The following is a 24444-nucleotide window of genomic DNA, read 5'->3' on the forward strand; positions in this document are numbered from 1 at the left end:
TAGCCGATATATTGATCGATATGTCCTTTTATATTGCTTATCCCTAAACAATATAATTTAGCAAAATTTCATTAGGGGGTGTTATTCGTTTTGGATTATTGAGTATGACTAGGACAATTGTCCATGAATCTGACATCCTTGGTTTGGGTTAGGAATTGAATTTTTTGGTTTAGAGCCCTGGATTTTTGGCTTGTGTTTTAAAATTTTTAGTAGAATTCTTGAACTTTTGAGTTGGATTATTGAATCGAAAGTTGAATTATTGTGCTAAAATTTAAGTTTATGGACAATTTTAATTAGAATTTGAACACTAGATTAATATGTTAAATTATAATTATTATCAAATATAATTAAAATTCATTTCAAGAGACACGCTCATTATGATTAAGGAATAGCAGAACAAAAGAAACTACATAGAAAATAGAATTTTGCCACATGCAAATGCATGTGAGAAAAAAAATATAGGAGTTAAAGCTTTTAATTAAACTGACATGTTCAAAATCTGATTAAATTTTTTAGTTCATATTCATAATTTAGATGTAGTAGTAGTAATTTATTGATTTAATTATTATAAGATAGATAAATGATATTTGCTTATCTTAACAAAATATTTGTAAAAGAATGTTTTTTTTTTGAAGTTACCCTTTGTAATTTCCAATGTAATACATAATTCTATGTTATATGTTAATAATTTTGCCTAAGAGATATTTAGTAGCTTGAAACCTTCAGATCCATTATTTTTAATTACTTTCAATAACTTTCAAATATAATAAATATTTATATGATACATATTTTTATAATATATTAATCATGTAATGACATTTATTGTATTTAAATTAAACTTTCATAAAAGAATTATATTTAATTACTATAATTGAATATACTTCTATCAGTATCCAAGATTAGAACAAGAAATCCACATTGTCTTTGGACTTTTTTAGGTATTAATTTGGTAGGAAAGTATGTAGTTGGATTGAACGAAATAACCAATAACATGTTAAAATCAAATCCAAATTCTAGTCCTAATTAAATTTAAATCTGAATCCTAATCCTAAACGAATAACACCTTAAATTCAAGTCTAAATTCTAGTCCCTTAAATCAAAATCCAACAAAAAGTCCCAGTACAAATTTGCCAATCCAGAAGGAATAAACATGCCCCGCTGAAATTCTACCCTCTTGAAGTTTTCTAGCAAATTCTAGTATGCTATTTTCCCCAAGTTTCTACTACTGATTTGATTAGTGATCATCAACATATATTATTGATATTTTTTTATTCTTAGATTTTATTAAGTATGTTTGGATTACATTTTAGGATATGACACTTCGATATCTACTACATATCCCCATTGTTTCCCCGATATCTTTAATCCGGTGTGAATTTTGGTCATCCGATATTTCCCCAACATCCAATACTTAAAACCTTTTGCCTTTTTCTGATTACTTTTCCTAATAATCAAATTATGTGATAATTCCCTCCTCTTAAACATAATTTCATTCAGTTGATTCTTTTACCAGTTTCATGTTTCTTGATTCTCTGTGATCTTACTTTCTTAACTTCTCAAACATTTTAGGCCTTCTTTGTGCAACTTTACCTCAGAAACTTTAATGCCTTGAATTTTCATTTCTGAACTGGGCTCAGTCCAAACCTGTGACTTGTGGCCTTCATAGATGCTATTTTTGTTTGAAGATATTCTGCAATTTTTTTTCTTATGGGCAGATTGATAATCTGTTGTAAGGTGTATATATATAACTGGTGAGTATTGTCTTTTTTAATCTTCATTCTGGTTATAAATTTAAGCGGTGCAGCTGGTATTCATATTTTGTGTAGAAAAATAATGCTGATGTAGGAATTATGTTGTATCTATTTATTTCCAGAAATAACTAAATTAATGTATTTATACTATTGCAGTTTTTGGGATGGCTACTTTGAATATCTCATGGAGCGATCTTCAAACAAGTAGGTCACTGTTCTTATTGGTCCCAATTGGTTGGCGTCCTCCTTTTCCTGCATGTACTCATTGTTTCTTTAGGGTCCTCTTATGTAACTTTTGAACTTATAGCAGCAGAGTTGATTTTTTACTTCTGATTCAAAAGATTCTAATTGTTGTACCTTCTTCAAGATAAGTGCAGACTTCAAGATACTAAAGGTGTAGGGGTGCAAATTTGAGCACAACTCGCGGTTGAAACCTTTTTGACTAGCAAAAAGGTTTATATTGCAACTCCACTTGCAGCCAACCCCTAATAGATGTCCAAAGAATATTGATATCCAATGACAAAACAGTTGCAACTACGACTATAATTGTAAATTGCAAAACTTTTAAATTGAACCAAGCAACTGCTACTGCATGTGACAGCAGGTGCAGCAATGCTCACTTGAATTGCATTTAGAACTGCAACGAACCAAACAGGCCCCTCGTGCATCCTTAGTATTAGAATTTTGATTTTCTAATTTAAAATTTCATGTAACATTATCTATGAAAGGCAAGCTACACAATAATATTTTAGTTGATTTATAACTCTTGTTCATTTGGGAATCTTTTTCCTATTTAAGATAGATTTCTAGGTACAAAAGTGTTTATGCTATAAAAATCTACTCTTTGAGATGTTTATGATTTTGATTTATTCTGAAGAGGGTGTTATCTTCTTTAAGTTTTGTGTTGTGTAATGCGATTTTGGGTGTGACCCCTAGTTTTTCTAGGTCTGAAATCTCAAATAAGCAGGCACATATTTTTTTTTTCCTTCTTTCTTTTCTCTCTAATTTGTTGTTACAAATTCCAAACCTTAAATAGGTTTAGACCATCTTCTTTTGTCCTCTATCACTAACCAATGAGCGGATTGGGTTGCGCTGGCTCAGATTGAGCCCAGCCTAGTTATACTCCTATATACCTATAATGAAAAATAATGGTTCTAGCCTATTTGTTTAGTATCTGCATTGCTGTTTCATAGGAGCATGATAACACTAAACAAACATATTTTTTAAATTCCTATATATTAATTCTAAATGTTTATTATGATGTTGAGGCACGTCGTTAATGATTGATTAGGTGCAGTGAAAGTACCCACAACTTTACAATTTTTTCTGGTCGGTCCTCAACATCACAATGTAATGTCCTGTCCTGATTAGCTGGGGTTTGCAATGTGAATTTATTTTGGAAAAGGGTTGAGAGTATAGCTTAGTTATTATTATTGTTGTTATTATTATTATTATTTGGAATTCCATTCAAGTTTGACCATGATATATATGCATCTTTTTCATGGCTTGGCAAAGAGTTGTGATGCTTATGCCGAATCTTTTTTGGGGATTCAATACAAGCTTGACATCGAGGGCTGAAATTAATTTTTGTTAAGGTTTTTGTAAAGGATTTCTATCTTATATCTGATATTCTACTTTATAAGACTATTTTATATCTGTAAAAAACATCAAATATTGGATGATTGTTACATGTACATAGATTACTTGGACTTAACTCACTTATAGCTGCCATCATAACGTTGTGTATGATGCACGCCCTTTGCCTCCTCCCTGTGAAATACTTTTGGCCTGTGAAATGAGAACAGTTTATGCACATTCAGTACTTGTAGATGAACATCTATATTTGGATGATTAGAACTAGCTCATATGTGCTCAAGGTGTTACACTATCCTTTAGCATTTGAAACTTCACTTTCGTAATTGCACAAAGTTTTCATTACTCGTGCCTTCTTTGACTTTCTGTTCAACGAACTACTGTATGTCAAAATTCGTTTTCCTTTTAAATGAATAATATGTGTCTGTTAATTTGAGGAGCCATGATTCTTGGGACAACTTTAGTTGTCTAGTTTTCTCGATATTGTATTGTTGGATTGTGATATAATTCTTTGTATGCATTAACTACATACTAATAATCTTGAAATTGACCTTTTCAGAGAATCATGTAAATTCATAACCTTGATTTGGAATACTTACCCCAAATTTTGTGAGAATCATTTATTTATTTGAAGTTATAAAAAGTGTTGTGTTTCAAATCTATCTACATAACCTGTACTACTTACCTCTTCTGACGGTTGATTCTTAATGTAACATAACAGACGGTTGATTCTTAATGTAACATAACCTGTAATACTTGCCTTTTCTGACGGTTGATTCTTAATGTAACAGAGTAGCTAATTATGTGACCCTTCTGACTGCCCAGCTCATTGTCATGGCAACCCATATGGTAAACCTTATAGTTTATCATGCTTATGCTGGAATTGTTGGCGTTTAGTGCACTTGGTTTCAGCTCTGTACAGCATAACTGATTGTTCCAATTTCTTCTTTTCAATTTGTTTATGGAGGCCGGATTAGGATTGCCAGAAAATGATGGTTGGCACATGATCGAGGCAATTGCAGAGAAAAACAATATTGGATACAAGCAGCTTGTATGTTCTCTTGTTTATGTCAAGCTTCTGAACATCTTGCTAAACCATCAGCTATATACTTAGATTTTTACAGCAATGACTAACTAATCATTTATGAGTTGTTTCAGATTAGATTGAGAGCATTGCTGACACATATCCAACTACTCCGTGTTGGTTACTGGGGTATTTCAACTGGTAAATCTCAATCTTCATATGCTTTGTCGTCCCCACGTTCACAAGATGCATCAGATGAAAGTCAACAGCCTGCTGAGGCATCTGCGGTAGGCCGAAGTTGGGTGCAGAGCATGTTTAGCAGAGACAGAAGTATAAGAGCAAATTCTTTTAGTCGAGTTAGCAGGTGGGCGTCTGATACTGACAATTCGGGTATGTTCTTCCATCATGATGTATTACTTCCAAATTTATTTCTTTTGAGCTAAAAAGTTCACTTTATCCCAGTAGACATATGTTTCTTTTTAGGTACTCTGCAAATCAATTGTTTACTAATGGAAGTTTTCTTAATTGTTATTAACTTATTACTGTTGTCAGGTTCAAACGGTAATTTGAAGCATGGTTCTTCGCCACATATATCAGAGATTCCCCCTGTTGGGCAGAAGAAAATTCAATCTAGCATGCGCACGCTTAAGGGTCACGCAAGTTCTGTCACTGCTCTTCACTGTGTAACAAGAAGAGAGGTGTGGGATCTTTTTGGTGATCGTGAAGATGCTGGATTTTTCATAAGTGGGAGCACGGATTGTACGGTTAGATTTATGGAACTCAATACTTCCATTACTTTCTTTAGTTTTCTTGGTTTGACAATTGTATATTCTAAAGTTTCTTTTAATTATCTCTCAGTTATTTGGGTCTTCATCCAGTCTTATATTGTGTTGGTTACCTGAATTGCTTGCTTTTATGCACCAACCATGACATGCTTACTTATAATTATTTGACCTCCTTCGAATTTGTCAAGCTTCCCATTTTTATCTACACTTCTAGCTTCTGGATCAATTTTAGACGAGTTTTTTATTTCAGCAGTTTTAACATTCTGTGTGAATCTGTTTGTTCTGTACTCTTCAACGTGACCATGTTCTTACAAATTTCACAGATTAAAATTTGGGATCCTACTTTACGTGGTTCTGAGCTTAGAGCGACACTCAAAGGCCATACCAGGTATTGAAAGCATGTCTTCGTTTCCAGAATTTCTTTCTTCATGCATTAAAGGCTATTTTAAGGATTGAGAGATGTTACATCTTCATTTATGGCAACTTCGGAAAAGGTCATTGTTACTTCAGAAGGGTCATACTGCATTTGAATTTACCACTATAGAACACATGCATTGCACGTGGTTATATTTGTATTGAACTTTGATGAAAATTGATATTAACAAAATGATAGATTTATTAGAATAAATAATTTTGAATAATAATATTTAATTACTAAACTAATGAATTAAAATTTTAAGAAATAATATTTATAATATCATTCTCCGGTTTTCCCATCTATTTGTATTTTAGTGGATAGGTTTCATTTCTAGTACTCGCTAAGGATAAACAGACTAAAAAATATTATCATAATAAATTGCAACTGTATAACTAAGAGGAGTTTGTCAAAAGTTCAGTAGAAAGTAATGAAAAAAAATCTTTTCGATGTAAAACTTGCTACATATGGTTTACACATTCAAACAACTAAATTTCATTAGTTATCAGTTTATTATGCATTTTGTTCATTCTACTGTTTTAAGGGGTGATAAAAAGATATTCAGTGATAAAATTTTAGATGTTTTGCAGATTTGCATGTTTATACCAATACATTTTCATAAGTAAAGACAATAAACTGGGTATCTACCAAAGTTGACTATTTAGGGCCAATTGATAAAACTCATTCGGGTTTACGACGATCTAGTAAGGAATTTGGTCATTTAAGTAAATGTGATTTTCATGTGACATGTTAGTACTAACAAATCAATCTTGGGGGTTCTCAAACAAACTTTTTGGGATTAGTGACAATTTTACAAATTTTAGGGGCTAAGTGCAAAAAAGGCCAAACTTAGGAGGGTTTTGTGAGATTTAGCTCAACTCTTACTTCGTCCTTACCTTGTCTTCATCTCCATCTCAATTCCATCAAGGCGATCATAAACTAACTTGAAAATAGCGTATAATCCATCACTAAGTACCGATAATTTTCTTATCATTGTGAATTGTTGGCATTTGATGGCTGTAACTTTTCTACATCATTGAGGGTTTGGGGAGAAAGCCAATAAAAAAGCAATTTGAGCACAGTGATAAAAGACGAGAGAGAATTTGACTAAACTTCTCATGTGTTTCCATGAGAAATCATATATATGTGGATCCACAACTTCGCGAACTGTTCAAAAAGAATTCAATATCTTGATGTGTGGCTTAAAAGCTATCAAAGTTCATTCTTGATACATAATTCTTCATTTGAAGTTGCTTGGGTTCAATTTTGCTTAATTTATAAAAAATTCAGGATTAGCAATAAAAATGAAGATAATCCAAAAATAGTATTCCTAGCTGTCTCACAATTTCAAAATTCAGGATTATAGCGACTTAATATCATTAGGCATAAAACAACTTATGCATATACAAATATAATATTCCTAGCTGTCTCACAATTTCAAAATTTAGCTTCCTCATGGAGTACTTTTCTCAAAGGAAAAAAAAAATCTCAAACATGACTTGTTTCCTCGCTTTACATAAGAATTACTGAGAAAAAAACTCTTTTTCCTCAAAGAAAAAAAATCGCACAATGACTTCTCTTTGCACACCGTTACATATGTATGAATCATTCAATTAAATACAAAATATATTTCACTAATCTTGATCCATCCAAACTGTAATTGGTTAAAAGAAAAATAACATACATTAATTCCTCATTAAGAAAAGTTAAATGTTAAAAGCACATAGCTAATAGCATCCTTTGACTTCACAGTAAAAGAATTTTGATTTCTTCACGACCATTTATAGAGATGTTGAGGCAGGGGAAGGGTCCTTCTAGTTATGATTAATACATTCAATGGGATTAATGAGCTCTAGATGGTCATTGATGTACTTAATTGGCACATTGAGCCATTTTGATGATAGAGTCAGAAGAGGAGAACAAATAAATGAATAATATTGAGCATTTAAATTATGAATTGTTACCAAATATTATAATATGAAATAATCTAACCTGATATTAAATAATCTAACCTGAAGTTAGAGATTACACTGTAATTACTAAATTATTAAAACCCACCCAAATAGCAACCGCGATAAAATAATATAGAAATATCAAATCTTTGCTGCTTATCTGTCCATTTCTTTTGTTTTTTCTTTGAGATTTTTGTTTTCTCTTTAGTCTATGTACGGGAAGATTCAAAGTTTCTTAAGTGAAGTATTGGCTATATAGCTTATCTTCATGATGATTAAACAAAAAAACTTGAGCACTTACATACAAGTGTATGATAAAACTGTAGAGGAGGAAAATAAAGATTCAAATACAAAATAACTTGTAATTTAAATAGTTATTTGACATTTGATTGGTAGATTTCTCTATTCATTTAATATTCTATAGGACTGTACATTTAGTATTCTATAGTATCGTACTTTTTGTAATTTTTTATTTTTATAGGTTTTTGAAATTTGAAATGAGATGTCAGATTTTTGTGCACATTCGTAACATATTTATTGCAACAATTTTATAGTATTCTATAGTATTGTACATTTTGTAATTTTTTATTTTTATAGTTTTTTGAAATTTGAGATGAGATTGTAGATTTTTTTTACACATTCGTAACGTATTTATTGCAACAATTTATTATTTATTACATTATTTATTATTATCTTTATCATGTTATCATTGCTATGTATTTGTGCATGTTGAAGGGGTAATATTTATGATTTATGTATGCACGTATGTGTTTTATATGTGCATGTATGTCTATTAGAGGGTATTTTTAGAAGAAATGTTTTAACATACAAACGCACTTTTATAATAGTATTAGATTTTTTGACTGGGTTTGATAAGGGAGGAGTGAAGATGACTCCTGGCCAAATTATTTAAAATTATAAAGTTATTAAAATTGGCAGGAAATCTAGCTACCAGAGTTCTGGATCAAATTTTATTTTTTCAAAAAATCATCCTTAAAATAGGTTCCATTTCATGTTACCACCCATAATTACATGAGTTTCAAAATACGACCCTTACGTGCCATTTCGTCAACATATAACCACCTATGCCCACCTTTGCCTAATTTTCCATTCAAAAAAAGTGTTTTTTGATGGATTTACTCATATCTGCTGACTGTTGTGGTAAAACAACACTTTTTTGGATGGAAAATTGGGAGAAAGTGGGCATATCTGGTTATATGTTGATGGAATGGCACGTGAAGGTGTTATTTGGAACTCAGGTAATTAGGGTAAGTACCATGAAATGGGGCCTAATTGCGGGGTGGTTCCCTATGAAAAACCCAAAACCAAATAAAATCCATAGTACCTACCCACACACCAAACAGGCAAGTAGGAGAGCACATTCCAGTGGGGCAAAGATTCTCACTTTCTAACCTCGTCATCCTGCCTAGCTGATCTCTCAGATAGGAAGCACGTGTCAAGTAGTTGAATATGATTCTTTTAACTTCACGATGTTGGAGTTATTCCTTAAATCATGCCACTTGGAGCAGTATGTGACTGCTGATACCAATGAATTTGAGGAAAAGTTAAGAAAATGACAGCAATATGATTTGCTTTAGGTTTGAACTTTGGTAATCAAGCAACTCGGGGGAAGGAGAAGAAAAAAGAATGTAACTGAGATGAGAGCGCTTATGTGTGTGAGCACCAAGGTAATGGAAGTTCGACTAAGAAACAAGCGGAATCACTTAATTGCTGGGAAGTTGGAGTTAGAGTCATCAAGCTAGGCAAGTTGAAGGAAAATTGCTTCACATGATACACACACACACACACACACACACACACACACAAGAGCTTGATGGGTGCACTGATAATAGGCAAACGAGTTTGAGCCTAGGTTAACACAGATGGGCTAGTAAAAGGTCTGATGTGGGCTTTAAGTTGATGGAGTTCAAATATGTGACCTGTGGCTCCTTTGGGGCTTAGGCCATACACCCTTATGGAAACAAGGTATTTAAATAGGCGGGAAATGCACATGTTAGTTACCTTTCTGCAGTTTTGTTTGCATGATAGTATTGTTGAAGAAAAGTCGCACGAAGTGGAGGAACTGACATCAGTCTAAAGTTTTTTTTTCTTTTCCTTCTTCTTTTTATTATTGTTATTTATTATGTTGAAAAAAATAACTATGTCAGTTCTTGAGCATGTCTAAAATTCAGAAGAAATTCCATTATCCTCAGAACTTGAAAATAATGCACCTTAAATATCACCTTTCACTGTTCCTTTTTCCATGCAAGTTATATTTGCTTTTTTTTTTAATCTTCAACGATTTATAGCAGATGTTCTCTTATTCTGTCAATTTAAATTTTCTTGGAGTTGTTGGTGAGGCTTGTTAGATCTAACTGGCCAATTTTATTTTGTTTACAGGCCTATTCGTGCAATTAGCTCCGACCGCAATAAAGTGGTATCAGGCTCAGATGATCAGTCTGTGATAGTATGGGATAAACAAACATCTCAGCTCTTAGAAGAGCTGAAGGGCCATAATGCTCCGGTCTGATCACTTTTTCATCAACTTCTATGTTTCCATGATTGCTCCCCTTATTTAAGAACATTTCATATACCTAGTTATCCTATGAAAATCAACATAAATTCTACTTTTTATTATTAACTTTGAATGCTTATTAATTCTATGCTGAGGAAGTTATCCTCAAAATATGTGAGATAAAATCATGAAAGTGTCGATGATATGGGCAGATTCGGAGCCTCCTCATTTCTTATCATTTTGTTCTTCTTGCCTGTCTTTACTAACTCTTATAAACTTATAATAGTGTGTTTCGGAAAACAAGATTTGAAACACGTATCATCAGATGGATTGGCTTTCAGGTCGCATTAGATGAAGGTTCAGAGTGTTTGGCCTCCTATTCACTCTTGCAGCTTATTTTTTTCTTCTTTGTTAAGAAAATGACTCGTAAGCATTTAGTTAATTGGAGTAGCTTGGGATTATAATTACCTATGTTAACATATTTAATGGTTCCCTTTGTTTCAACTAAGAATCCAGCTCCTAGGTGTAAATAGCAAAATTTTAACATAATTCTTTCGATATAGATGTTGATAGAATCATAAAACCTAAGGTTCCCCATATGTTTTTGGATCTGAAATGACATTTGCAAACTATTGTTGAGCCATGTATTTTTGTCTTGTGTTGCACTTATGCATCTCCATCATAACCATATGCTTTTGCTCCAGTACAACCTGACCCAGCTCTGTGCAACCTTTTCATATTCAGCAATCATGGTATAATCGCTAATATATGTTTAGCGGCATAGTTAGTCTATTGATTATTAACCTACAAGTGCATTAATACACTGTTGGGCCAGCACAGTTAGTCTATTTATTTATTAACCTACAAGTGCATTAATACACTGTTGGATGAACATTTTCTCGCTGGACCTTTAGAAGTTAAGTGCATTTTGTCTATATTGCCATTTATCTTTGATACTTGTGCACGACATAGAGATGCTCTGTCACGCCTCGTGCCCACGAGCCCATTGATGCGATGTAAGCCCTTGGAACCCAGTGAGCGCAAGTCTTTAGCTCAATCCACTGCCAAAAATGGTGGATCATTGTTGCACTTGAATCTCATGACTTATATTTAAACCCTCCCACACTTCTGTCCTCATCCAATGTGGGACTAAACTTGGGGTATCACATGTTGTGCTTACCTTTTAAAAGTTGGCATATAAATTCATCACACAACAGTACAAGTATCTTGATGTATAAAGTGTTCATTCTTTCTATATTTAAGAGGAAAACGGGATCGAGTCCAAGCATAACCAAGTTGGAACAAAAAATCCTCTCTTTTTGAACTGAAGAATTATAATTTATATTCTTCTTTTAGATGTGACTTCTTCTACCTTAAGCCATATATATTCTATATAACAAATGCTGATTATCTCTGCTGTCATATATTCTAACAAATGCTGATTATCTGTGGTGTCATATATTCAATATAACAAATGCTGATTATATCTGGTGTCATGCTTTCAACTTTTAGCCTCTGATTATGACTTCAGACAATCTTTATTGTATATCAGTTCAATGTTGTTCTTTTTATCTGTCTTCATACTGGTTTATGCATGTTAGGTAGCCAAGACTTTCTCTGTTTAACTTGCATGCATTACAATTCTAAAAAAATTATTATGCATCTGAAGATGATAGTCATTGACTAAGTCTCATTCTTATTTTGTAAATTTTCTTATGAAGGTTAGTTGTATTCGGATGTTATCTGGTGAACGTGTTCTCACAGCCTCTCATGATGGCACTGTGAAGATGTGGGATGTGAGAACCGACACTTGTGTTGCAACAGTTGGTCGTTCTTCAAGTGCAGTTCTCTGCATGGAATATGATGATTCCACAGGAATCTTGTCAGCTGCTGGAAGAGATGTGTATGTGAATTGAATCAATTTTCATTGTTATGCATCTAAGTGCGGTACCGGTACTGGTGCGGGTGTGGGTATACGGGTACAGGACATTCAAATTTGTGAAATTTAGGATATGGGGAGATGGCTACGTGTATATATTGAAATTAGTAATTTAGATGAGATCATTATTATTTTTCATTTCATGTGCTATTTGGACTGAAATTCTTATCATATTTTTAAGAATCTTTTATTATGTTGATCATTACAAATCGAAAACTGCTCTTTTGTTAATAGACACTCAAACCACTCTTTTAAATCATAAGCTTTAACTTGGCTACGGGCTGAAACAAACCTCTAACGAGTTCCAAGGAATGGTCATGCAGTGTAAGATACGTCCGGGAAGCGTATGACTAAGTGTTTTAAATTAAGATATATATCATACAATTGAGTACATGTCTGATTAAAATGCATGCATATATCCAAAGAGTGTCCGTGAAGTTCGGGTAAAGGGACGTGTCGGGTATGTATTCGGCATGGGTATGGCTTCATGATAGAAGTACCTAGGTAACATTGTTATGCATGGTTATTAATGTAGAAGATAGAACTTGTCACCAGTTAGGCGTTTGTTTTTTTCAGGAATGCAAATATCTGGGATATTCGTGCTGGTAGGCAGATGCATAAACTTCAAGGTCACACAAAATGGATCAGGTGAGATGGTAGAGAAAGAAAACAAGATAGCAAAGTTCATCCTACTAATCTTAACTATGTGAGTGATGCGCCAATTCTGATAACAACTCAGGTCTATAAGGATGGTTGGAGACACAGTACTTACTGGAAGTGATGACTGGACGGCTAGGGTTTGGTCTGTTTCTCGAGGAACATGTGATGCCGTTTTAGCTTGCCATGCTGGTCCAATTCTGTCAGTTGAGCATTCGCCATCAGATAAAGGAATCATCACCGGTTTGTCATTGTCGCTTTAGCATAGAATTTTTGAATTCATTTGCATTACATAATGCCAAGGTGGCAGATACAACACAACAAAGTTTTTCATTTCACTTTTTTGTTTCATTTTAGGTTCTACTGATGGACTTATTCGATTTTGGGAAAATGATGAAGGTAAGATGTCCCTAAGCTAGAAAGCTAACTGGATGATTCTCTGGCATAAATTTTTCATTGTTCATAGAATTTAAATCTAGACATGTTGATATGCTCGCCCAAATTGTTTAGTTACTCCGTATTGCACCATCTCACACTTAAAATAAAACATGCTCAAGTACAAAATTTGGGGTACCTCATGAAGCTTTGATCATGTGATTTTTTTACATCAAGTAAGCATATGAATCTTGATTTCTAACCATCTTATAGTTTTTTCTGGATAAAAAAGAAAGTGGAGCAACATCGCATTCTTTATTTGCCCTATTGGTGACCTTTTCAATTACCACAAACTGGTGCAGAAGAGTGAAAATTTGGTTATTTTTCTCAAAGAACTTCTTTCTTTATTGTATTGATGCAGGAGGAATAAAATGTGTGAAGAATGTAACAGTTCATTCAGCTTCTATTTTATCTGTTAATGCTGGAGAACACTGGCTGGGGATTGGTGCAGCTGATAATTCTATGTCTTTCTTCCATCGACCTCAAGAAAGACTCGGTGGTTTCTCTAGTGCAGGTTCTAAGATGGCAGGATGGCAACTCTACAGAACCCCTCAAAGATCTGTGGCTACGGTATACTCAGTTCATCCTAAACATTATTGATTCTTTATCAAAATTACTTTATATTCATTATATAAGTTTGGAAATTTTATTTTCTGTCATTTATGATATAAACTGACTTGTTGTGGATTTTGGAATTAGTGATCATATCTTCTCTCAAAAATCCGTTCTTGAAGGTAGAGAAATAAAAAGCACTGCTAGACAAAAATTCAAAAATCACCATGAAATTTCTTATCTAGTAATTGGTGTTGGTTCTTCTATCCTGCACCTTTTTCAATAGTAAAGGAACTTTTTAAGTGAGCAATAACATTCAGCAAGCATGGGTGTGGAAATTAGCTAGCATTGTTATCGAGGCGCGCGCCCCGGGCACGGGGCGCTGGTACCCCTCATGTGCGACTTGCGTGCGCCTCGCATGCGTCTCGCACGCGCTTGACAACTGCATGATGTAATAGACTATTTCTTCTGTTTTTTTAAATAATTTACATATTACATATTTACATCATGTAATTGACTATTTCTTGCTAGTTGCTAATCTATTCTCTATCTTTTCATGTTTAACCTATAAAAAGGAAACAATAATTAGTAATTTAGTATACTTGTTTGCTAATTGTAACTTCTCTAATTAGCATGCTAACTAGAAAATTATGAACATGTAAATATGTAATTGTTACCTCTATTCTCCATCTTTTCATGCTAACTTGCAAATAGCAATTAAGAATGCTAACTAGAAAATTATGAACAATCATGTTTTTTTTAATCACTTAATTGTTACTTAAAAATACATATATCATATTTTAAATAAAAATACATATTTCTTATTTGTTACTTGCTTGTTTTGTTTCATAGACTTTTGTTTATGTTGGAGATTATCTTGCATTGTGATTTGTGGAAACTTATGAACTTCTCTATGTTATGCATGCTAATGAAGACTCTTTTGTGATTTAGTCGACGAAATTATATTTCTTGGTCTTTTTATGTGACAATTTATAAACATGTTGCTTATATGCTTCTTTGTCTTATGTTGAAAAATATTAGTTTGTGTTGTGCGCCTCAATTCAGTGAGGCGCGTGCATCGTTGTGCACCTTGCGCATGGTGCGCGTAAGGGGTCTTTGCGCCCCGCATTGCGCCTTGCCCCTCGATAACAATGTTAGCTAGCTGATTGCTATAGCTAAGAACTCTAGTACTTAAAACTCTATCTTGTACTTTTTTTCTGTCATATTGAAATTAGGGTTGGTCCAAATATCAATACTAGCAACAACATAAATATTTTCATTTTTGTTGATGAATGTTTGTTGGAGGTTTTTGATGGATATAGGTTGATTCTAAGCATTGTTAGGCACTTTGTTCTTTAGGTAAAGAATAAAAGCTGTGTAGGCGAAAGACATTCACAAAAATATTGCCATGTGGTTCTTTTATCCATTTAAAAAAGAAACAGGGTTGTGGAAATTAACTAGTTTATTAGTAAAACAAGAACCTTGGTTCTTGGTTCTTCTAGCTAGTATTTTTCATATTTCCTCTCTCTGAGAATATGGTTGGTCCAAAGATCAATACTAGCGACAACTCAACTATTTACATTGTTTTTTTTGACAAGTCTGTGAGATTTTTTTGATGTGCATTATTTGATTCTGAACACATCAGGTACGCTGTGTGGCTTCTGATCTCGATAGGAAAAGAATATGTAGTGGCAGCTTCGCAACGGACTTCTTCGGCCTATGGGAAGCCCACCGATGCAACCATCTAGTTGTGTTTTTTTTTGCGGGACACGGGGGGGGGAGGGGGGGGGGCGGGGGGGGGCGTGCTGTAGCAAGAGGTTTCGTGTAATCTTTAATATTTTGCTTGTTTTTTTCATATTTTTCAAGTTACGGGCCAAATATTTATGAAGCGTGTGTTCCTTGAGGATGTATAAATCTGGTTAGTTTACTGTAGGATCAATTTGCTTATTTTTTCAGTTTCTTGCAAGTTAAGAAAAAACTCAGGTATTGTTTTTTTTATAGTGCTTCTGTAAGTTAAGAAAGAGCTCAGGTATATATTTTATTTTATTGCTCCAGAGTTGAACATATCTGCTTTCATGAAATCGTTGTCTATCACTGCAAACCAACAAATTATGGTAGCCAGAATGAAAAAAGAAAAAGAAAAGAAGGAAAAGAGTTTATAGTTGGCTAAATGGGAAAGAAGAATTTAGGGGGAGTTCGAAAAGTGAGAGAGAGGGAGATGTGTATGTTGGTTGCTTCTGCTATGAAGCACAATTATTAATTACTTTGACGCGGGAATACTCAACGACCAGTCGGATTTATCATGTTTACCTATAGGAGTTAGTTCAACATCCATTAATAGAGTGGAACATGTCCGCTCTTTTTATTTCCATTTTAAATGTGCTCGGTAATTGGAAGCGAATAGAAAGTAATTTGAAAGTGGAGCATGATAGGTGCTTCAACATTTTTCACTTTATCCAAATTTTAAGTGGATGAAAGTGAATGAGACCCCCTCTGAGTGGCGTAACGGTTGAATGTAGGGACCTTGGGCAAAGAGGACCAGTGATTAACCAGTATTCGTGTCACAGTTGTTTCCAATATTCATTTGATGTCTCCTCTCTCTTGCTAAAAGCAGATGAGATCAAATGGAAACAAAGATCCCGCATTCAATGGTTGAAAGAAGGCGATAACAACTCTGCTTTTATCCACAAATTTGCTTCCTACCATCGTTGAAAAAACTTTATTCCCCACCTCATCATAAATGACTCCATTATCTCATCTGATAGTGTCATCAAGCAATTCTTTTTTACCTTCTTCTCAAATTTGTTTGAACAACCCCCTGCATCTAGTCTTATACCTAACTGGAATCTTCTTTACTCTCAAGACAATTTTGATCTCTCTTCTCTTGATCTTCCTTTCTCCCCGCAGGAAATCACAGAGGTTGCATTTGACCTGCACCCTGATAAATCTCCTGGGCCTGATAGGCTTCCCATTCTGTTTTTTCACAGATCCTGGTCTGTCATCCAAGCTGATGTTATTGAGTTCATCCAAGGCTTATTTTCTCATCCCCAATCTTTACATAATATCAACTACTCTCACATTTGTCTTATTCCTAAAAAGGATGGTGCAAATTCTCCCAAAGATTTTCGGCCCATTAGCCTCATCAACAGTTCATGCAAATCTTTTCCAAAATTTTGGCTAATAGGTTAAGAAAAGTCCTCCACCTTCTCATCGATAACTCTCAATAAGCTTTTCAATATGGTAAATCTTCTTTGGACTCTTTTCTTTTAGGTCATGAAATGATTAACTTCTGTTCTTCCGGGAAAAAAGAAATAAGTGCCTTCAAGGTAGACTTTTACAAGGCCTTTGACTGTGTTAACTTGTCATTCCTTCTCCCCCTTCTCAAAGCCAGAGATTTTGGCCCCAAGTGGTACCACTGGATCCATCACATTTTATCCTCTTCGAAATCAGCTGTTCTTGTGAATGGTTCTCCTACCAAATTTTTTAGATGCTTCACGGGTCTCAAACAAGGTGACCCTCTCTCCCCCTTGCTTTTTTTGCATGTGGCTGATGTTCTGAGTAAAATGCTTAGCTGTAGCGCTGCTTTGGGGGATTTATCAGACCTCAATTTGAAAGGGGAGCTCAATTCTATTAGGACTATTCAGTTTGCGGACGATACTATCATCTTCTCTAGGGCCTCCTCCTCTGATATGGTTACCCTTAAAACCATCATTTCCATTTTTGCTAACATATCAGGACTTTGTGTTAATCCCCTCAAATCCAACCTTTTTTATCTTGGAAAATCCCCCACAGAGGTAATATGCTAGCTGAGATTCTCAACTGTTTAGTCGGCTCTCTCCCTTTCTCATATTTGGGTCTCCCCCTCAAAAGAGGTTCCCTTTCCAAAAGAGAGTGGCAACCACTTCTAGAATCATTCAAGAAGAAGCTTTCGCTATGGAAAAACAAATCTCTCTACATTGGCGGAAGGTTAACACTTTTGAATTCCGTCCTCTCCTCTCTCCCCCTCTACTATATGTCTTTTTTCAAGCTGCCGCAGTGGTTATCTAAGGCCATCGACAAAATTAGGAAAGATTTTCTTTAGAATGGTAGCCTCACCCACTCTAGAGTCAAATGCCTCATAAACTGGGGGATTTTTTGCAAGTCCAAGGCTGAAGGAGGCCTCGGGGTCAGTGATATCCCCAATTTCAACAAAGCTCTTCTCTCCAAATGGATTTGGAGAATTTCCGACAGAAACTCTATTATTAGCAAAGTGATCTTTTCTGTTTACTCCAAAGATGGGTCAAATCCTATTGCTCACCATCCTAAGAGTTCGGCTTCAAGATTCATCCATGACTTATTCTCCATTCACTCCGCCTTCTTTAGCTTGGTAAAATGGAAGGTTGGAGATGGTAGAGCATGCAGATTTTGGCACGACAAATGGTCTTCGGCAAATTCCCTTTGTAGCCTTTTCCCTCATGCATAGCAGTTAGCTCTCTCCCAAAACTACAGTATCAGATCGCAAGGTAAAATACTCAATGATGCTTGGCTTTGGCATCCTCTAACAATAAGAGGTATCTCCCTACCAGAAAGGTCAGACCTCAATCATCTTCATTCCTTCTTAGCATCTATCAATCCAAGAGACTCCTCTGCTCCGGACGATCTTTGGTGGACTCTCCACTCATCGGGGATATACTCAATCAAATCATATTACTCCTTTGTCAATTCAGGGGGTATTAAATCTCAGCTCTTCAGTATGATTTGGAAATCATCCATTCCTACAAAGGTAAAAGTTCTTTTCTGGATCATCTCTAAAAAGAAGCTGAATACGAAGGCTAATTTGATCCACAAAGGTTGGACTGGTGATCCCAGATGTTCCTTCTGTCAACTGGGTGTAGAAACGCATGATCATCTTTTTATTCACTGCTCCTTCGCTCGTGCAGTCTGGAACTTTCTCTTCCCCCTCCCTCCAACTAACTGTTGGCCCCAGTCCATGGATGAGCTGATTTTATTCCACAATTCTCCTAATCTTTGTTCGGATATAAAAAAAACATTTGGAAGCTTCTGTTGCCTTGCGCTTGTTGGTGGATTTGGTTTAGTAGAAATGCTCTTATTTTCAAGGATTGGCAGCCTAACCCGCTCCACATTGCTTCTAAATATTGTGAGATTTACAATATTTTGGTCAGGTGCCGAAGAGGGTAGGATGGCCAGGAGACTACGCAGGGCTGCTTATAATCTCGGTTTTCAGGAGCTCTCTAAGAAGCACGCCCCCGATGCCTCCGGCGATAATTTCTCCATCGATCTCTAACTCATGTCGTTCCAAGTCTACTGGATGAAGAATTTTCTATGATGTTGAATTTTTTGTTGTTGCTTGCTTTCTTCATCATAGTTGTCATGTTTTCTAGTGTGCTACAATCTACTCTGCTGTGTAAGTATGTTTTTCGGTTTTTTCTAGTTGCAGAAACGCTTTGAGTTTAGTTTGGTAGGTGACGACATATGTCCGCTCCTTATCTGCTTCTCCTTTTGTGTTTCTTCATCTGGATGCGATGTATTTTGCTTTGTTTTCAGGTTATTAATAATATTCCCCTATGAGCAGGGTACCCACCCTGTTTTTTTCAGCTCAAAAAAAATATTCATTTGATGAGTACTACATCACTCGTGCTATTTACAGGCGCTCTGGGTGGCTTAGAGGGACCTAGTGGCTTTGAGATTTTTGACTCTGTTTAGAGGGACCTTGTGGCTTTGAGATTTTTGACTCTGTTCCGAATACTTGATTGACATAGCCAAGATTTCTTGTTCACAGAAAAAAAAAGGGGGAAAAAAGGTGAACGAGGAATCTAATATTCTTCTATGCTTTTTGTTTATAAATTTAGTTTTAAATATTCACTTTCTATTGTTTATTTTTCATGATAATCAAATATCGGATAAAGGAAAATATGTTTCACTAGGTACCATCTCAAATTTACATCTTTTCGGTTTTAATCACCAAAACTAGTTTTTTTTAAATAAAAAAGAGGGTTATTTCAATATTAGTCCCTCAAATCTTCAATATTTCTAAATAAGCCCCCTCAAAGCATAGACGCTTTTACTTGTTTCCCTCAAATCATCATATTACTTGTAACCAGGTCCCTTTGTCCAGGTTAAATGTCTATTTGGTTAGCTTGTGTTGAGTTAGGCTTAACCCCTACGTAACATCCTCCTCCATCCTCACCTCTCGATCATCATTAAGATTCTTATGAGTTTGATGTAAAGCTTTACGAACCCTCCGCACTACTCACTGATATAACGATGCATGTACTCCTAGGTCTATATTTGTGATAAAAAGCTCTAGACTTTCATTTGCAATGACATCAATATCATCAACAATGTTTTTCTATAATTAAGTAAAAAAACATATATAAGCAATTTGTAGGAATACGAAACAAGTAGACTTACCATCTATATGTGTACTGCTAATGCATTCTTGTCCAATCTATGTGATCTCCTCCTTTCTTAGCATTAATTCTATTAATTCTTTCAACTTCTTGCAGAACATGTTCTGCTTGACCAAATTGTCTTAGCACACGAACCAACACATGCATCTCGATAGTCTCAAAGTATATGAGAGGAACTGTGGCTCTCCATATAACTTGACTCTCTAAGCAGATCAATGGTAGATGAGCCATCTTATCATCATATGCTTCCCATGAACTATAAAACATTGCGCATAATAGCATCTCACTGAAAAAAAAGTATAATGTAAAGATTAAATTTTCCTAAAACAAAACTAGTATAATTCTAAACTATATCTAATGACACAAATTAATCGTCTCTTGATATTGAATCCTTTTTAAGATGGCAAAGGAAATTAAGTGGAGGAGAATGAGTGATCATTACATTTAATTGCAATTTTATAGTCTCATTATCTATTTTACTTAAATAAATATATCTACTAATGATGTTTTTTTATCTTAATCTACAAATAATGAAAAATCATCAAATAAGAGCTTAAATGAACAAATTTCCTTTGTTTTTCAACCACATATTGAAGACTAGAGGAAGCGCAAAAGTCCAAAGGTCCAAAAAAGGCGAAGTCAATAAAGCCAATAGAGTTTATTATAAATATGTTATAAATGAATTGTTGGACTAATCGATTAGCTCATCGATTAGTTTGTAATAGAATGCATCAGTGGCTAATTTTAATTTGTTGGAGCCTAATATTTGATCCAAGGGCTGTGGTTGAAGGCTAGACTATAACTAGGGTGTAGAGTAATGGTTTTGAGGTGTGTAAACATTCTATAAAGGACAAATTTTGAAAAACGACCATTTTTCAAATTTATTGGGCAAAATCGACCCTCTAGGAAATTAATGAGCAAAACCAACCCTTTGAGGGTCGGTTTTGCAATTTGCCTCCTCTTGTGAACTGCACGGGACTACTGGTCCCGTGCAGTCTACTTAATTCGCCCATTAATTTCCTCGTGACTGCCCATTAATCGGCTCCTCTCCAAAAAAAATCCCAAAAAAGAACCCCCGCACCCGCTCCTCCTCCGACCGCCCATTAATTTCCTCCATCGCCGCTCGTCGAGTTCCTCTTCACCCGCGCGCCATCACAGCCCCCCGAGCTCCGCCTCCGCTCGACCACCGCCCTGAGCACCTCAACCCAGCCAAGCCTTGCCACAGCCCTCCTGAGCTCCGAGCTCCTCCTCCCCGAGCTCCCTTCGTCGCTGCCCTCCGACCCGACGCACCGCCCTGAGCCTCCACCTCCTCAAGCTTCACCACGCCGCCTTCTCCCTAACTCCACCGCCCCCATCACCCGCTCGAGCCACCGCTTAGCCCGAGCTTCTCCTCCACCCGCACCACGATCCGACAGCCTCCGACCAGCCGAGCTCCCCTCAGCTCCGCCGTCAGCCTCCTCCGCAGCCCAAACTCCGACCACCACGCCAGATCCGCCCTCTCCTCCTGTCATCGCGCAGCCCAAACTCTGACCACCACGCCAGATCCGCCCTCTCCTCCTGTCACCGCGCCCCAGCTCGACGCCTCAGCCCCCGATCCCTTCGTCGTCGTGCCAAGCTAGGGATTTGGTTTTTTCTTGAAGAGGAGAGCGATTTGGGGTGGTTATGAGTGCGGGAAATTAAGTAGACTGCACGGGACTATTAGTCCCGTGCAGTTCACAATAAGGCCACACCGCAAAACCGACCATTTTCTTAAGAAAATGGTCGGTTTTGCTCATTAATTTTCTAGAGGGTCGGTTTTGCCTAATAAATTTGAAAAAAGGTTGTTTTTCAAAATTTGTCCTTCTATAAACTCTATTTTGGAGAGGAGAGTTACTCTTAATTGAGAAAACTTTTCAAATAGTAAATTTTTTATTTGCAATAAAAAATTTAAATTTGGTTTCTTTAATGATGAAGATTTGCTTCTAAAGAGGCCAACCCCTTACAATGCAAGTCATCATTTCCTCTTTTTATTTTCTTGCTTAGTTTTTCATTTCTTAGGTTTTTAATTTTAGTTTTTAATTTCATCTTTGTTAAATTAGATTTATTACTTTATATTGTAGATATATTTCATGCTTTATAATGTACATTTATTTTCTTGCTTTTTTATTACTTTCTAGTAGATTTTCTTTCTTTCTTTCTTTCTTTGCTTTATAGTTTAGATTTACTTTCTCGTGCTTTTTAGTATAAATTTTCTTTCTTTATTTTTATTTTATAATATGAGTAGCTAATTATTGCAGAAAATCTAGAATTAGATGAAACTAATTTAAATTTTTTTTTTGGCTTTTAAATTACTCTCTTTGTGTTTGAAATGATCATGCTTAGAATAATCAACTAGAAAACTGATTGGTAGAAAAATAGTTTGATAAGCTATGCTTTCCTTAAGTTGTTTGATATGGCATGCTTATTCAATTTTAGGGTACTATTTAGTTGTTTATTTTTTCATTAATTGTGATATTGCTTGGATGTGAGAATTAAAAGAGATTAGTTATTAATTTTAAATTGAAATTAACTAGAGGATTCAATCATAGATGCTTATTCTACTCTCTTGATTTCCTACATTTCAATTATTTTTAATTTTGATTTCTTGTTTTGAATCTCGATCCTCTTTGTTTTCTTTTTAGGACAAATTTTCAAAACCAACCCTTTTACACATTTAATTGCAAAAACCGACCCCTTTTCATAATAATTGCAAAAACCGACCTGTTTTCAGCCCAGCGCTGAAAACAGGTCGGTTTTTGTAAAAAAATCTCCGAAACATCACGGGAGTTCAACTCCCGTGAAGTTTATGGAGAAATTAAACTTCACGGGAGTTCAACTCCCGTGAAGCTTAATTTCTGCTTAAAACTCCACGGGAGTTGAACTCCCGTGGAGTTACAGTCAGCAATTCCAGAGAATCGAGTTTGGCAACTTGTGACTGCAACTTCACGGGAGTTCAACTCCCGTGAAGTTGCAGTCACAATTTGCCAGACTCGATTCTCTGGAATTGTTGGCACTGCAACTCCACGGGAGTTGAACTCCCGTGGAGTTTAGTGCCCCCTATTTAAGCGCGTGACCCACCCGATCCCAGACCACACAAACCCTAATATTTCTGCCTCTTTCCCAAACGCCGCCTTCTCAGTCGCCACCCCATCCTCCGACCGCCGCCGCTCCAGCCTCCGACCCCCGCCGGTGCCCCAGCTTCCGACCGCCGCCGGCGCCGCCTCCTCCGACCGCCGCCTCCGGTCAGATCTCAGTCAGTTTTTTCCAAAAAACAGGTAAATTCTTTCAAAAAAAAGCTATACTCTCTAATTGTTGTATACTCCCACTATTTGATTGTGATTACATGTAAGAATCTAGATTTTAAAATTTAATTATGAATTGTTTATGAATTTTATGAAGAAATGTGAAAAGTAGATGGGAAATTATCAATAAATGTGAAAATTAGAGGGAAAATTATCAATAAATGTGAAAAATAGAGGGAAAATTATCAATGGGGAAATTATCAATAATTTTGTGAAATTTGTGAAGAATTAGTGTGTAATTTATCAATAATTTTGTGAAATTAGAGGGGAAATTATCAATAATTTCGAAAATTATTGTATTTAGAGTTTAGAATTTAATTGTGAATTATTTAGATTTTGTGAAGAAAAATTAGATTTTAGATTTTACATATGTATGATTTAAATTAGATTTTAGAATTTAATTTTGAATTATTTACGAATTTTGTGAAATTATCAATTAATGTGGAAATTAGACTTACTACCTAAATGTAAAAATTAGTAACAATCAATATTTATTTGGCTTTTCGTGTAATATTGATATTGAATTTTTCACTCTTCAGAGGTAACGATGAACGATCGAATTGTAATTCTCTGTTCTTATGATGGGAAGATTAATTACCTCGAGAATAATATGCCCGTATATGAAGGAGGAACGACGAGACCGTTGTTCATAACAAAATCGTGTACTTTCGATGAGTTGGTTAATGAATTACACAAACTTACATTAACTAACTCACGTGAGTATCACCTCAGTGTGGTTTGCAATTATCCTGTTGTGGAGAACAGAACAAGTGGCATTCAAATATTAAGTGACTACGATATGGAGCCGGCACTTCGCAACTTCATACACAGCCGGATACTCAGATAGTTGAGGCTCATCAGCAGAAACGCGGGGGCGGGGAAGAGCGAGGGGGAGGGGAAGAGAGGGAGAGGAAGGAGAGGAGCTATATTGGGTTGTATTTAAACTTATTTTGTTAAAATTTATAACTTTCCTGAATTTTCAAATACTAAACTTTTGAAGATAAATTATTGTTCATATACATAATCGTGTGTGTTTAATTCATGGTTGAATCATGTATATATTGTTGTTTGCAAATAAATTGGCATATATATGAGT

The 24444-nt window shown here is 35.3% G+C and overlaps 1 protein-coding gene across 1 annotated transcript in view; it reads left to right on the forward strand.

Moving 5' to 3' along the window:
* LOC109842042 (DENN domain and WD repeat-containing protein SCD1) overlaps positions 1-19186 on the forward strand; it is a 46547-nt gene extending 27361 nt beyond the window's left edge. Inside the window, exons 20-36 of the mRNA XM_020410960.1 lie at positions 1908-1955; positions 4136-4193; positions 4312-4395; positions 4503-4758; positions 4921-5132; positions 5477-5541; positions 9921-10044; positions 11757-11938; positions 12551-12622; positions 12714-12874; positions 12989-13030; positions 13428-13636; positions 15264-15365; positions 16526-16721; positions 16889-17412; positions 19050-19076; positions 19163-19186. Coding sequence (XP_020266549.1) covers positions 1908-1955; positions 4136-4193; positions 4312-4395; positions 4503-4758; positions 4921-5132; positions 5477-5541; positions 9921-10044; positions 11757-11938; positions 12551-12622; positions 12714-12874; positions 12989-13030; positions 13428-13636; positions 15264-15365; positions 16526-16721; positions 16889-17412; positions 19050-19076; positions 19163-19186 — 2386 coding nt within the window. The remainder of the gene's footprint in view (positions 1-1907; positions 1956-4135; positions 4194-4311; positions 4396-4502; positions 4759-4920; positions 5133-5476; positions 5542-9920; positions 10045-11756; positions 11939-12550; positions 12623-12713; positions 12875-12988; positions 13031-13427; positions 13637-15263; positions 15366-16525; positions 16722-16888; positions 17413-19049; positions 19077-19162) is intronic.

Source organism: Asparagus officinalis, chromosome 5, assembly GCF_001876935.1.
Source record: "Asparagus officinalis chromosome 5, Aspof.V1, whole genome shotgun sequence".
Taxonomy (NCBI): Eukaryota; Viridiplantae; Streptophyta; class Magnoliopsida; order Asparagales; family Asparagaceae; genus Asparagus; species Asparagus officinalis.